Here is a 16,793-nt window from a genome sequence, read left to right on the forward strand (position 1 = left end):
TCATTTAAATACACAATAACACAACCATCAGTCCCTCCCCTCATGCCAGGTTACTAGGTGTAATCCTAGACTCCCATCTGTTCTTTCAGCCCCAAATCCAATCGCTGTCCAAATCTTGTAGACTTCACCTCCGCAACATCTCCAAGATACGCCCGTTCCTAACCTCTGAAACTACTAAGCAACTTATTCACTCCCTTGTTATCTCTTGCCTTGACTATTGTAACTCCCTCCTCATTGGCCGACCTCATCGCAGGCTATTCCTTCTTCAGTCTTCATAAATGCTGCTGCCAGATTCATCCACCTTACTAACCGTTCTGTATCTGTCACCCCTCTCCGCCAATCCCTCCACTGGCTTCCCATTGCCCAACGGATACAATTCAAAACATTAACAACATAAAGTCATTTATAACTCTGCTCCAAATTACATCACCAATCTTGTCTCCAAATATCACCCAAACCATACTCCGCTCCTCGCACAACCTCCTGCTCTCTAGCTCCCTTGTCTCCTCCTCCCATGCTCGTCTCCAGGACTTCTCCAGAGCCTCCCCCATCCTCTGGAACTCTCTACCCCAATTTATCAGACTATCACCTACTCTGCTCACTTTTAGGAGATCTCTGAAAACCTATCTCTTCAGGGAAGCCTATCCTGCCCTCAGCTAATAATGGAATCTTCTATTCCTTCTACCAGTCCATCCACTACAGTTCTTACCTTTTGTACCACTAGTCCCTCCCTCTTATATTGTAAGCTCCCAGGATCAGGGCCCTCCTATCCCTCTTGTATTGAACTGTATTGCTGCTGTATTGTCTCCCTTTATATTGTAAAGCGCTGAGCAAACTGTTGGTGCGATATAAATCCTGTATAATAATAATTTAAATATATCCCTTCTTAGCCACAAAGGATACTAATCTACTTTGTGTGCCCCATACCTTTGCAAATCTAGATGCTACCTCGTAAAAGCAGCAGTGACATCATCATTGTGTTGTACATAGCCTGTGCAGAGAGCAGAGCTGTGGGAGGGGCCCACCACGCTCCACCCACTACAGGCTGCATGCAGAAAACTACAGCATGCTGGCAGGGTCAGGCTTTTCTACAGAGGCTGTGGCTATGAACTCTAAGACTTTGCACTTTCATTTTGATGCACCTGGAATATCTTATGTAATTCTGGTCTCCCAGTTATAAGCTGATTGATCATCCTGTTTCTAGAAGCCAAGGTGTCCACATCTTTTACTGATGAGGGCTCTCAAGTTGGAAACAGCTTTATGAAAGTTGAATCAGCAGATTTGGTCATATGAGCAGCATGGAAGGGAGCTCAGAGTGGTGTTTTCTGTTGACACTTTAGTACGGGTCCACGTTCAATAAATCTATCAATCGATCATTTCATTAACCAATTACAGGAGAATGATGGACAATTATTCTGGCACCATGGTACAATGACCACTGTCTGCTGTTGATTTCCTTTATTCTAATTAGCCAGATCATGGTTTACAGGTGTGTGAATTACCTGAATAATTGGCGATTACAGAAGAAAATCAATATCTGCCCGGAGTCAACGCTACAGCAAATTCAGCAGACTGTCAGTAATTATCAGCAGCGCCTTCACACTGAATGCTGGTTTCCGAGTAAATTCATCTTAATAAGCATGACTGTGACAGCTCGGGTCTAGCGTCTGATGACACGACGATGTATTTAGGCCTCTGAGTGTTAAAAAGGACAGTTCTCCATCCAGATCGCACGTCCAGGAGGAGCGAATTATCAGGCACCCATGCAAATGAGCTGTATCAGGTTCTCAAGCCTCTCTGCAAGGGGCGCTAATTAGGAAGTGAGTTGAGCTTGATCCTGGCGGGTAGATGTGCCTGTGATATCAGCCCCGGTGGGTAGCTGGATTTAATGTCATTACGGACTGGTCTGACCTTGTCTGGAGATGAAAGCACAGGGGGACGGATGAAGCCATGCCAGGATCTCAAGGGCTGCACTTGGCACAGCCATGTGACAATCTGCACCCTTATCACTCCTATGTTTTCTGAGCCGTTGGCATACTTGTTCAGCTCAGATGCCACTTGATAATTAAAATCGTGTTTGAACTGGTGTTCATGCCTTTTTGGTGTGTAGGAATGCCAGGTCCAGTTTTAACCAACATGAATTCCGTAGTTTCTGCAGAAATGCCATAAAAAGTTGACTATGGCTTTGTTGTCACCTAGTTTTTAAAATACGTCCCAAGATACTTTAAAGGGAGTTTGTTGCATGGCTCCTGTCTAGTTTTGGGGAAGTAATTTTGCACACTGCAAGAAAATTAAGAACCTCAAAAAAAGACTGCCTTGGCAGGTTTCTGAGAATACTGAGATATTGTACTTCAAAACCATGAAAGACCAGTGCTGTCCCACAAGTTCTCTTGGAAAGAAGATATTTGCACTCTGTGAAGCAGAACTTTAACCAAATGGCAAAATACATAGTTGAAATACAAACACTGTTCTACCTGCCGGTGGATTTGTAGTTGTGTTCAGCCAGTCTTGTTATCTAGGTATCTCATTATTGTGGTTTGTTATTATTACAGGTACTTCTATAGTGGCATCCATTTACGCAGTGCTTTACATATATATTGTACATTCACATCAGTCCCTAACCCTCAAGGAGTTTACAATATAAGGTCCCTAACTTACATTCATATCTATCTATCTATCTATCTATCTATCTATCTATCTATCTATCTATCTATCCATCCATTCAGTCATATCTGACCCTTGGTGATTGCATGGACCGTTACTCGCAAGTTACTTTTTTTCATGAATTCTCTTAGCAATTATTTTACAGGGTAGGTTGCCAGGTCTTTCCCCAACCCCTACCATGCAGGAGCTCCTGCAAAGCCAGGGATGAAGCTAGGACAATTTAGACATGAGCCAATTAACCTACCAGCATGTCTTTGGATTGTGGGAGGAAACTGGAGGAAACCCAGGCAGGCACAGGGAGAACATGCAAGCTCCAGGCAGGTGGTGCTGTGGTTGGGATTTGAACCAATGACCCTATTACTGCCAGGTGGAAGTGCTAACCATTTAGCCACTGTGTTGCCCCGGTTTAGCAATATAGCTTCCCCAGCCTGTGACTGACCACTGATGGCATCACTCTGCTCTCTCCTCCTCTCAGCATGTGAAAACTGGTGTGCAAAGCAAGGAAGCCCTGATTGGTTGCTCCTCCCTCACTTAGCACATTGCTGCTGTGGCGGATGTTTGAATTGGGGTATTTACGGTAGGTCTATGTAAAAATGCACAGAGTTACTTGTTCAACAAATAAATAGCTGGAGTTAGTGGAATCCCTTTCAGCGCAAATTGACAAAGTTCTCTTAAAAGAAACCCCCCATTCACTGATACTTGCTTTCCATGACCTTCTCCTCCACTCCATCCTTCTGTTGCAGGGCTTGGAAATATCTGGTGCATGGCTTTGGGGGAGCATGAGACCACCTCTCCTTCCTCCCAGGATGCAGCCTAATTGGCCAATTTCTGTGTTGGGGGCTTTCAAGAGAACCTGTCACCTTGCCCTTAATAGATAAAGTACCAGAATTCCTTTATTTTTTTTTATCTTCTGGATATTCAGCTTTAACATTGGTGTTTACAAGACATAGGAACAATTTATATATCTCTATGGGGGAGATGTACCACAACTGGAGGGTGCTCTGCATAAGAAATAATCAGCTTCCAGGTTTTATTATTGCTAAAGCGTAATTGAACAAGCTGAAGTTAGAAGCTGATTGGCTGCCATGCACAGCTGCACCAAATTCTAAGTGCTCCAGATTTAGTAAATCTCTCCTATATGTCAACAAAGAAAATAGAAGCTCCATTTAACAATTGTCTGAAACAAGGAAGGGCTTGGCTGCTCCGGCAGCCAATTAGATTTAAACCTGCAATGGAAAATGACAGCAGGCAACAAAACAGAGAAGTCCTGTTGAACGCATCTGTATACAACAAGTTCCTTTTTCAGAGCATTTGATAGATGAGAACCATTAATACGTGTCCATGCTTTGTCAGATAATTGCTCATGTATAGTGATCAACAGCTGGGGATTATGTTGACCATAATCTTCCACTCACAGCAGCATTAGGATATTTTGTCCTATTACAGCCACCACATACCTGTCCTTAAAAAACCTTCTAAATCCAAAGGCAATTAGTTTGAGAAGAGCCTCGAAGACGAAGACGATGGTGAAGATGTAGTTGCAGTATTTCAGAGCATCGTCCAGGGACTGGGAATAAAAAAACAAAGACAAACAGGCAGAGATTAGACTTTTCCACATTATTCACAACATCTCATCTGGCTTTGCTGAGATTGAACTTTGTGACCCCCACTTATAAAAAGGATGTCTGTAAACTCCATAACAGAACTTCTTCTTCTGTTCCCCCTCTTGTTTATTCCCCTCCAGCCAAAGATTTAAAAAACACAAGATATTGACAATATATTTTGCGGAGCAGAGTCTTATCGTTCATAAGCGGACAATGAGTTGCTCAAGATGTAGGCACGATGACCATCTAGGGATGGTCAACAGTGCCAGATTTTAGTGGGACCAAAGTAGGGTTTATTTATTCAGGCACCTGTCCCCTTTGTCAAACAATATTAATTCCTTTGGTTTGCGGTATCTAGCAATTTTTACTTGGCAGAAATAGCTCTTCATCCCCTGCCCGGATTAAACTGTCAGCATTTCTACTGAGCAGATACTGTACATATTAAACATTGCGTCAATATTTTTTATTTGACCTGGAACATTTCAGCGGCTTCATTGCCATCTCTGTATGTGGACACTCCTCATTGGCTCCATCATTCTCACACGGTCCGGAAGACTCCAGCAGCAGTATAACATCAAGATGTGGGGTGCCAACAAGCTGGTCCACGCAAGTTCACTCTAAATTCCTGTTGTGTCATTCAACAGGAAGTCTTTCCAACAAGGACACATGCAGCAATAAAAATCTGAGAGAGATTCAAACCTTCCCTCACGCTATCCACAGCTAGATAGAAACTTTGTGACTGGCTTTCCAATTCATTGTCAGAATTGCCATGGACCAAAAATCCAATCATTCCCACCTACCTTGGGTTGGTTATAATGCTCCATGGACATGGTAATCACATTGATGCCAATGATGAAGGTGATGAAGAGGTCCAGGTAGTGGCTGGTACACAGTGTATGTATGTAACGCCGGGTAGGAGAGTAGTCTGCATAGTACGGCCTTCGCTGGGCTTCTGTATTAAAAACAGGAATCACACCGAGAAATTGTATCAGTGACATTAACAAAAACACCATCTTAACAAAACTACAAGAGCCAACACATATAGCAGACAGACACGAAGAAATCTGGACAGACAGACATTATACTATAACACTATAAGCCGACAACGTCAACAAAAAAGCCCACATCCCAGGCGATTATTCGTCAGTCTTCCCTTCCCCATAGTAGAGGTTGTCAATGTCCCCAGTTTGGACCACAGAATTCAGTTTGTATATTTCAGTTAAAGTTGTCTCTTATCTCTGACCATAAATCTTACCTAAAAGGGAAACTGAAGTGCCACATCACCTCTGAGAGGTTCAGATACAACTTTATTCCGATAAAAGTTAGAGGAGCAATCCAAAGAACAGCCAATGCATTTTGGGAGTCCAAAAATGCCTCCTCCATCAAGACTCGATTGAAAACTATGGGAATAGACTAGAAGTGAACTGGACCTCTACTGTTATTTCTTCCAGTGTGAATGCAAGCACAGGCCTTGTCGCCAGATAACTTGGCATCCCAATATGCACTGGCTACCATATGCATTGCTTTATTGGAATAAAGTATTTGGACCTCTTAGCAGTGGTGTGGTGCTTCAATTCCCATTTTTGTTACATGACACAACAAGCCAAGGAGACTGTGGAGATTCTCTGGGGTGTAGAAGCTGCCTGTCTGGAAACCAGATTATTTACATCAACATCAGTACTTTAACCACCTCCCATCCGGCCCATGTATATAAACAGCCGGACAGTGGCAGTGCAGGATCGGGTGGCCATTTATAAATGGCCTCCCCGCACCCTGCTTGTGTGCGCTCCCTGGGAGTGTGCAGCGCCATGATCTGGTGCCCGCTGTCTCCTCCGGACACAGTGGAACACCGATCGTCTGACGGGACCTCTGTGCGAGGTCCTGATCATGTGATCACTGATTGGCCAATCAGTGATCACATGCAGAGTAGTAAGCAAGATGTCACTTGTGACATCATTGCTTACTACGTGTGAAATCTGTGAATGATCACAAAGGTCATATGGTACAAGGCCATTGACAACAGCCCTGTACCATGTGACAAGCTGTGACCAATCACAGCTCACACAGTAGTTCTCAATGACTGCAAGAATGCAGCTAGAGAGGAGAAATGATTGCTTTTACAGCCTTTATGGGTGTAAAAGCAATCAGTGTAAAAAAAAAAAAAATTCTTCATCACCCCCCCACAAGTAGTACAGTGTCATCATGGTGCCACTGTACTGCTAGGCTGACAGTATGTAAAAAAAAAAAAAAAACATAAATAATAATATAAAAAAAAATGTAAATTTTTTTTTTAAAAATTATAATTTTTGGTTATAAACTAATTTTTTTACTAAAAAGATAATGGAATACATTTTGGCCAAGATTTATGAAGAAAGATTATTTTTTTGCAAAATTTTATAAGAAAAACACTTTTTTTCAAAATGTTTGGACTTTTTCATTTACATAGCAAAAAAAATAAAAATCCCAGTGTTGAATAAATACCACCAAAATAAAGCTTTATCTGACTCAAAAAAATGCTAAAAAATTCATATGGGTACAGTGTTGCATGACCGCTCAATTGTCATTCAAAGTGTGAAAGCTGAAAATTGGCCTGGGGAGGAAGGGGGTAAAAGTGTCCGGACTGGAAGTGGTTAAGATGGCAATACGAATAACATACTGTATGTGAAACACATATGCAGCGTTAATATAAACAATATGCAAAGTGTTACAAAGGAAAAAAAACAAATCAACAAATAAGTGTGAGTCCTTGTTGTCAGTTCTGTGCCCCACAAAATGTCAAACTTGATGAAACGCGTAGAAGGGAGCCAAAGCTCGTGACATCGCCACACCCTCTGTAACCAGGAAGTGTCCCGTCTGACTTCCGGGATTGGAATTATTTTGGTAAGGGTTTATCGTCTTTTAACTTGTAAGTGAATAGCACATTTTTAATAAAGTTTATTATATGTTTTTAAGCTATGGTGCTTTTCCGGCTCTTTCTGTTGTGTTATGGCTGAATACCCCATTCATGTGGATGAGGCGTCCATGGAGACTTAGTGGAGACCCGGAGGAGGCTCAGTTCCCTAAGCAGTGATTGCACGGTTATACAAGCAAAAGTGACTTTTTTGATATTTAAAGAGTCCCGGACTCTGGTAAAAGTTCTATTATACACAAGGTGGCAGACCACTGGAGGTGATGAGGTGCTTGGAATACCTACTGATCTTTGGAGTATAAAGTCTTTCAGAGTTGATATCACTTGCACTTATTTGGGACTATTATTAATTTCTGCATTTTGCATAGGCTACTCACGTTTATTTGCTTTGTTTTTTTCGTTTTTAACACTTTGCATATTGTTTATATTAGCACGGGATATTTGTTTTACATATATTTAAAACACAATTATCAATTGTTTGCCAGCTGCTCTTTTTAACCACTTGCCTACCGGGCATTTATACCACCTTCTTTACCAGGCCAATTTTCAGCTTTCAGCGCTGTTGCACTTTGATTGACAATTGCGCGGTCATGCAAGATTGTACCCATATGAAATTTTTATCATTTTTTTCTCACAAATAGAGCTTTCTTTTGGTGGTATTTAATCGCCGCTGGGCGATTTACTTTTTGTGCTATAAACAAAAAAATTGCAAAAAATTTGAAAAAAAAAAAAAGTTTCTTTGTTTCTATTATAAAATTTTTCAAACAGGTAATTTTTCTCCTTCACTGATGTGCGTTGATGAGGCAGCACTGATGGGCACTGATAGGCACTGATAGGCAGCACTGAAGGGCACTGATAGGCAGCACTGATAGGCAGCACTAATAAGGTGGCACGGATAGGTGGCACTGATAGGCAGCACTAATGAGGTGTCACGGATAGGCGGCACTGATAGGCGACACTGATAGGCGACACTGATGATGGGTACTGATAGCACTGATAGTTGGCACTGACTGGCATCACTGCTGGGCACTGACTGGCACAACCTTTGGGCACTGACTGGTGGCACTGACTGGCAGCACTGCTGGGCTGCACTGATGGGCACTGGTGGGTGGCACTGGTGGGCACAGGTGGGTGGCACTGCTGGGCACAGGTAGGTGGCATTTCTGGGCACAGGTGTGTGACACTGCTGGGCACAGGTAGGTGGCACTACTGGGCACAGGTGGGTGCACTGCTGGGCACAGGTGGGCGGAGCTAGTGGGCACACTGCTGGGCACAGGTAGGCGGAACTTGTGGGTGGCACTGCTGGGCACCGATCATCAGGGCACTGATCATCAGTGCACTGATGATCGGTGCCGATCCCTGCTCTAACAACTGCCGGTTCTCGGCAGTACTTTCCTCACGATCTGACAGCGTGAGGAAAGTGCCGCCGAGAACCGGCAATTGCATTTCCCGGTGATCAGCATGTCATTGGACAAGGCTGATCACGTGGTAAAAGGCCGCTGTGATTGGCCTTTTACCACATTACGTGATCAGCTGTGTCCGTAGGACACAGCAATCACGGAGATCACCGGATGCGCGCCCTGGAGAGCGCGTTCTGGGGGGATGTCATGTGATGCCCTCCCAGAACTGGCCGGCTGCAGTGTAGCCGTCATTCGGCTATCTGCGGTCGGCAAGTAGTTAAATACCAAAAATATAGTCTTATGGGTCAAGCTCTACTTCTGCACTTTCTTCATAAACCCTACATACACAGTCATAGACATTCTGCCTATCATAGCCATTCAATGGTTGGCAGAATGGAACTAAAATGATTGTCAGTATAGAATGCTATGCACACTCAGGAGCTGAGCAACAGCTTATGTTATCAGCAAGGCCAGTACCTTGTCCCACATCAACAGGCCCCTGACTCAGCTCCAGAGTGGTTGTCAAAGTGAAAAAGCTAAATGGTAGGGTGGGAGTCAAATATTTTTTTTCCCAAATAATCCATTACTACAAAAATGATCATTATTTAAGAGTTAATATTCAGATTTGCACATTTGTGATTTTCATAGGAAAGTTTTAGATTAAAGCCCAAAATCAACCTTTTTATTTTGCATTTGATAGAGCGGGATGGGTTAGAGCCTCTTAGGTGTTTGTGACCCTTCTAAGGACAGGAAATGATGGGCATAAAAACACATTCTTAGTAGAGTGAGGAAGGGTTAGAACCTCTGATAATATTTTAATCGTTGTCTGCGCTTACCCGTCCCAATGACAACAGCCCCTGTAATTTCTTGTATGGGTGACACAGAGACAGGAAGTGGGGGACAATATTTATAATGGGCTGAAATAAAAACCCAGCAGAGCCTTCTACTAATCCCTTCTATTTTTTTAAACTAAAAAAAAATATGTCTTAAAGTGGAGTTCCAGACATTTTTGTGGTTATTAAAATTCAGCAGCTACAGTTTTTGTAGCTGCTGACTTTTAATAAACCCACACTTTCCTGTGAGTCCAGCAATGTTCTCACCCGCGCTGTCCCTTCTCCCCTCCACGGCGCCGGCATCTCAACTGTGGGAACCAGGCTGTGACAGCTTGCAGCTTCACAGCCTGGTGCCCGCTTTGCATGCGCAAGCTGTGCTGCGCCCTCCAGATTGGTCCGTCAGTCTTCTGGGACCTGTGAAAGTTCCCAGGAGGCTGCGGGAGGAAGGAGGGGGCCGAACGTCCGTCTCACTTCGCCGTGGTGAAGTGGGCCGGAAGTGGGAGTGGGCACCTGTCATAAACAGGTATCCCCCCCAAAAGATGCCAAATATGGCAGTGGAGGGGGGAGGAGGCAAACAAGCAGAGCTGCCGCTTTTGAGTGGAACTCCACTTTAAGTTAGGCTAAGCTGCCAAGAAACAGCTACCATGTTGTTAGCCAGAAAATCCAAAAGGGCCCTTTTTCTCTGTGTGGAAGCAGCGGTCTCTCTGCAGAAACCTAATACCCCTCTGCTGAGCCACATCTATAGCTCTGCAATCAGCAAAACACATACATTCCACTAATAGGAGAGCTCTGGCAGGGGGGTGATAGACCCCAGCAGAGAGACTACTGTTTCCACACAGAGAGCAATGGCCCTTCCCTACAGTGTGCTGAATGGGGAAAGGCTTTTCTACTCAGGCTCTGGCTGCTTTTTAAAGAGACCGAGCTGTCCAATCAGCAGGAAGCATGAACTTTGCTTATTGTAGAGCTATTGGGCTGACTCTGATCTCTGCAGATAGACCTCTGCTTCCACACAGAGCTCCTTCTCTACAGTGTGCTGGCAGGGGGCAGGTTTTTTTTTTTTTACTCAGGCTGTGGCTCCTTTCTAAACAGAACAAACTATAAGACTTTGCACACTTTTTGTTCTGATGTACTTGGAACCAGGGGCGGACTGACAACTCATGGGGCCCCCGGGCAAATGGGGATCATGGGGCCCCTGTGTCCTTGCCCAAATTCAAAAAAGCCTATGAAAAAGGTACCAGGGGCATCTCATGGGGCCCCCTTCTGACCCCGGGCCCTCGGGCAGTGCCCGAGTTTCCAAATGGTCATTCCGCCCCTGCTTATGGGTCAAGCTCTACTTCTGCACTTTCTTCATAAACCCTACATACACAGTCATAGACATTCTGCCTATCATAGCCATTCAATGGTTGGCAGAATGGAATTAAAATGATTGTCAGTATAGACTGCTATGCACACTCAGGAGCTGGGCGACAGCTTATGTTATCAGCAAGGCCAGCACCTTGTCCCACATCAACAGGCCCCTGACTCAGCTTCAGAGTAGTTGTCAAAGTGAAAAAGATAAATGGTAGGGTGGGAGTCAAATATTTTTTTCTCAAATAATCCATTACAAAAATGATCATTATTTAAGTTTATATTCAAATTTGCGCATTTGTGATTTTCATAGGAAAGTTTTAGATTAAAGCCCAAAATCAACCTTTTTATTTTGCATTTGATAGAGCGGGATGGGTTACAGCCTTGCCCAAACTCAAAAAAGCCTATGAAAAAGGTACTAGGGGCATCTCATGGGGCCCTCTACTGACCCCGGGCCCTCGGGCAGTGCCCGAGTTTCCAAATGGTCAGTCCGCCCCTGCTTGGAACGTAATGGAATGACTTTCTTAAACTGAAATTTCAGTTGGGCTTTAAGCTGACTATAGAAGGCAGCGTGCTGACAATGAAGCATAAAGAACAGAGGTTAGGCTTCTAATGCCGGCAGACAGTGAGTTACTATACCTAGTAACAAGCTTTCTGAGTTTGGCTGAAGAAGTAAAAAAAAAAAAAACCCCCCCAAAAAAACCACAAGAATAATATCTCATTCTGTCTAACCTTTTCCATAAATACATTGTCTTGTCTGTGTCTGAAAATAACTCAAGTACCTCTCCAGAATGAATGGCATTGTACAGAAGATGTCAGCGGCACTGCAAATCAGTTCAACCCTTGAACGCTATGCAGACCCCTCCGGAGACCCTCCTCAAATGTGGAACATTCATGCAAAAAGAATGGGGCGCCAGGTGACAAACATATATTGCAGCATTTTATATTCATTTGTTCTTATATGTGATATAGTTTGCTTCTTAAGGGGTCTTAAAGCTGAACTCCACAGCACAAAATCTTTCATTTAAATATACACTCACCGGCTGCTTTATTAGGTACACCTTGCAAGCATCAGCTTGCAACAGAACTGTCTTCATTCTTCGTGGCAAAGATTCAACAAGGTGTTGGAAATGTTCCTCGGAGATTTTGGTCATATTGATATGATAGCATCACACAGTTGCTGCAAATTTGTCGGCTGTACATCCATGATGTGAATCTCTCATTCCACCACATTCCCAAGGTGCTCTATTGGATGGGGATCTGGTGACTGTGGAGGCCATTGGAGTACAGTGAGCTCATTGTCAGGTTCAAGAAACCAGATTGAGATGATTTGAGCTTTGTGACATGGTGCATTATCCTGCTGGAAGGAGCCATCACAAGATGGGGACACTGGAGTCATAAAGGGATGGACATGGTCAGCAACAATAAAACGATGCTCAGTTGGTGCTAAGGGGCCCAAAGTGTGCCAAGAAAATATCCCCCACACCATTACACCATCACCAGTCTGAACCATTAATACAAGGCAGGATGGATCCATGCTTTCATGTTGATTATGCCAAATTCTGACCCAACCATCTGAATGTCACAGCTGAAATCGAGACTTATCAGACCAAGCAACGTTCTTCCAATCTTCCATAGTCCAATTTTGGTGAGCCTGTGTGAATCGTAGCCTCCGTTTCCTGTTCTTAGCTGACAGGAGTGGCACCCGGCGTGGTCTTCCCTGCTGTAGCCCATCTGCTTCCAGGTTCGACACGTTATGCATTCAGAGATTGTATTCTGCATACCTTGGTTGTAGCAAGTGGTTATTTGAGTTACTGTTGCCTTTCTGTCATCTGGAGCCAGTCTGCCCATTCTCCTCTGACCTCTGGCATCAACAAGGCATTTTCATCTACTCAACTGCTGCTCACTGGATATTTTCTCTTTTTCAGACCATTCTCTGTAAACCATAGAGTGTGTGAAAATCCAAGTAGATAAGCAGTTTTTGAAACACTCAGACCAGCCCGTCTGGCACCATCAACCATGCCACGTTCAAAGTCACTTAAATCCCCTTTCTTCCCCATTCTGATGCTCGGTTTGAATTTCAGCAAGTTGTCTTCACCACGTCTAGTTGCTGCCATGTGATTGGCTGATTAGCAATTTGTATTACCAAGCAATTGAACAGGTGTACCTAATAAAGAGACTGGTGAGTGTATTTCTCAGTAGTCACAAAAAATATAAATGCACTCTGTGCGTACCAACTACCTTTATAAACCTAGATTCAACAAGGTGGTGGAAACATTCCTCAGAGATTTTGGTCCATATTGATATCACCACTGTGCTTTACTGTGCTTGTGCAGAGAGAAGAGCTGTGGGAGGGACCCACCAGGCCTCGCCCACTACAGGTTTCTTACAGAAACCACAGGAGGAGGTGGAGACAAGACCGGTCACCCTGCGCAAGGAGGGAGAGCAGCAGGGACTGGTCTTTATTACAGGAAGTTCCTGCACAGCGGCAAAATTTCACACTGGATTACTGTTCAGATCTGGGACAAATACACAAAGTACACCGAGATTCCAGTAAGAAATCACATCTGTTGTATTTTCACAGTATTTGCTTATCTCAGACTTTAGCTTTAAAAGAATTATATGATAAAAAAAATGAAATCACTGACAACAGATTGCTAAAGGTTAATGAAAGGTATAATAGTTATATTGAGCTTGTTTTTACTTTGTTTACACAGCAATCCATGCTGCCAATCAGAGCTTTGTAGCCTTGCTACAGGCAATGACAGATTCACTGGGCAGAGAAGGGGGGAGCGGATGGAAACATGGCAGTCTATAAACAGAACATAGTGAAAAAGTGTAGCGAATAACACCAGAATCAGAATGCCTGCCTGACTACCTACATACTTCCTATTCATTCTTGCACGCCTTTGTCGTGGCTCCTTTAAAGCTTATTTCCACTTTTGAAATCAGATTTGAAAAAAAAAAAATGATATGTTTGTTTCGTGTTCTCATAAACACAGCATTCCTATTTTTTTAAGATTTCGTACCTTTTAGAAGAAATTGGAGGAGTAGGTGTTATGACTGTCCTCATTAACATACAATGCAAGAAGCCCAGTCTCTACACCTTTAATTCCTTGTTAGAACAAACAGTGTTCAAATCTAGATGCAGGGCCGGTGCTTCCACTAGGCAAACTAGGCAACCGCCTAAGGCGCACAGCCACCTAGGGGCGCCTGGGTGCAGAACAGGCCGGCATTCTCTCTGTTTGAGACACTGCCCATGTCATTAATGACCCTTCAGCTGAGCAAAGGGGAGGAAGAAAGGACAGAAGAAGTCTGGGGCCAGTGTAGCAGCTGAGTTGCAGCTCCTTCCAGTGTTCCTCTCAGACTCAGTCCCTTATTGCAAGCTGGCTGGCGGCTGCTGATCACTGTGGAGTTCCAGCCCTTCTGTTCCCATTTATCGGCAGATAAAGAGCTGCGTCTGCAGAGGAAGGTAATGTCTGATTCTGATGTCTCGTGTCTGTGTGAGTGTGACCCAGCGGGCCGGCCATCCATCACACGTGCAATGCATCAGTGAGTGATGACATCATCACGATCCCACAGCCTGCTCTTCTAGTGCCTGCTGGGCCTGCTGATCTGTTTCATTGTTGGTGGTGGTGTGTTGTGTCATATTTGTCACTATGTGGGATCGCTCAGTTCAAGTGTTCTGTGTGTGTGTTTGTGGGCTGGGCTGCCTACTGTCACAGCGTTTTATCTCCCCCCCAGTGCCTGGGGAATTCCAGCCTGGGATTTGTCAGAGCTATCTTATGGCACTTATTTTTGTAAATTAAAAGAAATGTCAAGTTTTGTTGACAGATTATCTATTGGTTTTATTTTTTTATTTTTGGGAGGGAGGGCGCAAGTAGCTGGTCTTGCCTAGGGTGCAAAATAGTCTAGCACCGGCCCTGTCTAGATGCAATTGATAATGAAGATCTGCCAGCATAGTACAGACAGGGTTGATTATAGCAAACACTGCTCCCCATATCCCTCGTAAACAGAGAGAACTACCCAGGATTTTTCTTTGCTTGAGGGTCCAGAATAGATATCTAAAAAGGTGACCAACAATTTTTTTTTTTTTTAATTTAGTTATGCTATGTCAGTGGTTGCCATTATTCGACCTTTGGAGCACTATTCCTCCCACCGACACAAGGCATTTTTCCTCCCACTGACACCAACAATGGGGCACTTTTCCTTCCAGAGACATCAATCATGGGACACTTTTCCTCTCGCTGACACCAATAATGGGGCACTTTTCCTTTCCTGGCTGAAACGCATTAGCTCTGTCTTAGGCTAATGGACCTATGTGTTAAAGCGGAGTTCCACCCAAAAAGGGAAGTTCTGCTTTAAAGATTGGTCCCCTGCTCCCCATTAAGGATTGGCACCTTTGGGGAGCGGGGGGGAGCTGGTACCTGAAATTGACAGGTATCTGCTCCCACTTCACCTAGGCAATCGGAAGCAGAAGTTCACCTCCTACCCTCCCTCCCCGTAGTCTTGTGGGACACGTGATAGGTCCCAGAAGACGACGGGACCATTCAGGAAGCGCAGCACTGCTCGCGCATGCGCAGTGGGCACCCGGCTGTGAGGCCGCAAACTGTCACAGCCGGGTGCCCACACTGAAGATGCCAGCACCTGGAAGCCAGTGAAACGGGCTGCGGTGGGAGCACCGTGGGATCGTGGGACAGATGAGTGACTGTTTTTTTAAAAGTCAGCAGCTACAGTTTTTGTAGCTGCTGACTTTTATTTTTTTACAGGGTGAGTGGAACTCCGCTTTATGTATCTTAAATGCTTCTTACTCATTTCAGCATTTTTTCTAAAAAACATAACTTGACCTTACATGTCTCCCTACACTTACACTTTAAAGCAAATGTGACAGTTCTAGGCCTTGCAACTGTGTGGGGATAGGTAGAAAACACACAGGATTCACATATAGGCAAAGTGAGAAGCTCCAGAGTATTCTGTCTGAGAGGAGAAGACTGGGGTTTCAGTTTTCTCTAGGTTTGGAAAGATCAGGGTCTGGAGCTTGAAGGCTTCAAAGAGTCTAGGGTTGGATGAGGCCTTCAATCTTCAGTTCAGGGAGAATTGCAGACTGTGTGCGTCCAGGTTTGCACACTCTTTATAAACCAGGCGCTGGCCATAGTTCAGGGCCCTTGGTTGGAGTTAGGTATGTGCCCCTTCAGGAGAGAGCTGTGTTCTCCAGGTAGCTAGGAGGTGATCCACTAGAGACTGCACTCCATGTTGGAGAGATTCTATGTCCATCGGGATGAGAAAGATGAGACAGCTACAGTCTTGGAAGACTGAGAGAGAGTCTGGGAGACTGTGACAGGACAACTAGGCAAGTCCAAGGGACTGTGGGAATCCATAAGTTCCAGAGGAGAAAGAACACCTATTGAAAGGACAGGGGTAGATCTCTGCAGCATGGAACTGCAATCTACAAGGCTGAACAAAACCAGGAGCCGAGCCTGAGGGACCAGTGCCAAAAGCAGCGGTGCTACTGAGAAGAGAGCCAGGTGGCGTAGCATTTCACTGTTGAACTTTTTTTTATAAAACAGGATCAATTTATTAAAAAATAAAAGCAAAAAAATACAATGATCAGAAAATCAAAGAACAAGTTAAAAATGTATCAAACAAAGCACAGAGTCTTTAAACGCAGGGTCCACAGACCTAGCAGTGATGAACTTGGAATCAAGGAGTGCAAGCTCGAAAATAGACTTACAGTCCCCAATATACTTAGCTCATTTCAGAAGGAGCAACACAAGACCCAATGAGCAGCAGGAAGGCGAGTGGGGGCAAGGAGGGGGAAGGGGGGGGGTTGTTGGGGAAGGAAGTAGGCAAGACCTCTAAAACTAGCAACCTGTGAGCAGGGGCGGACTGACAACTCATGGGGCCCCCGGGCAATAGGGGATCATGGGGCCCCTGTGTCCTTGCCCAAATTCAAAAAAGCATATGAAAAAAGTTACCAGGGGCATCTCATGGGGCCCCCTACTGACCCCGGGCCCTCAGGCAGTGCCCGAGTTTCCAA

At 44.4% G+C, this 16,793-nt stretch overlaps 1 protein-coding gene across 4 annotated transcripts in view; it reads right to left on the reverse strand.

Moving 5' to 3' along the window:
- CACNA1H (calcium voltage-gated channel subunit alpha1 H) overlaps positions 1 to 16,793 on the reverse strand; it is a 710,377-nt gene that overhangs the window by 35,936 nt on the left and 657,648 nt on the right. For all 4 annotated transcript variants that reach the window (XM_089656030.1, XM_089656029.1, XM_089656027.1 and 1 more), the window contains 2 exons: positions 5,069 to 5,220; positions 4,122 to 4,231 (listed from right to left, as the gene is read on the reverse strand). In XM_089656030.1, coding sequence (XP_089512156.1) covers positions 4,122 to 4,231; positions 5,069 to 5,220 — 262 coding nt within the window. The remainder of the gene's footprint in view (positions 1 to 4,121; positions 4,232 to 5,068; positions 5,221 to 16,793) is intronic.

Source organism: Staurois parvus, unplaced genomic scaffold (genome assembly GCF_062004578.1).
Source record: "Staurois parvus isolate SC_StPar_1 unplaced genomic scaffold, SC_StPar_1.0 ptg000882l, whole genome shotgun sequence".
NCBI lineage: Eukaryota > Metazoa > Chordata > Amphibia > Anura > Ranidae > Staurois > Staurois parvus.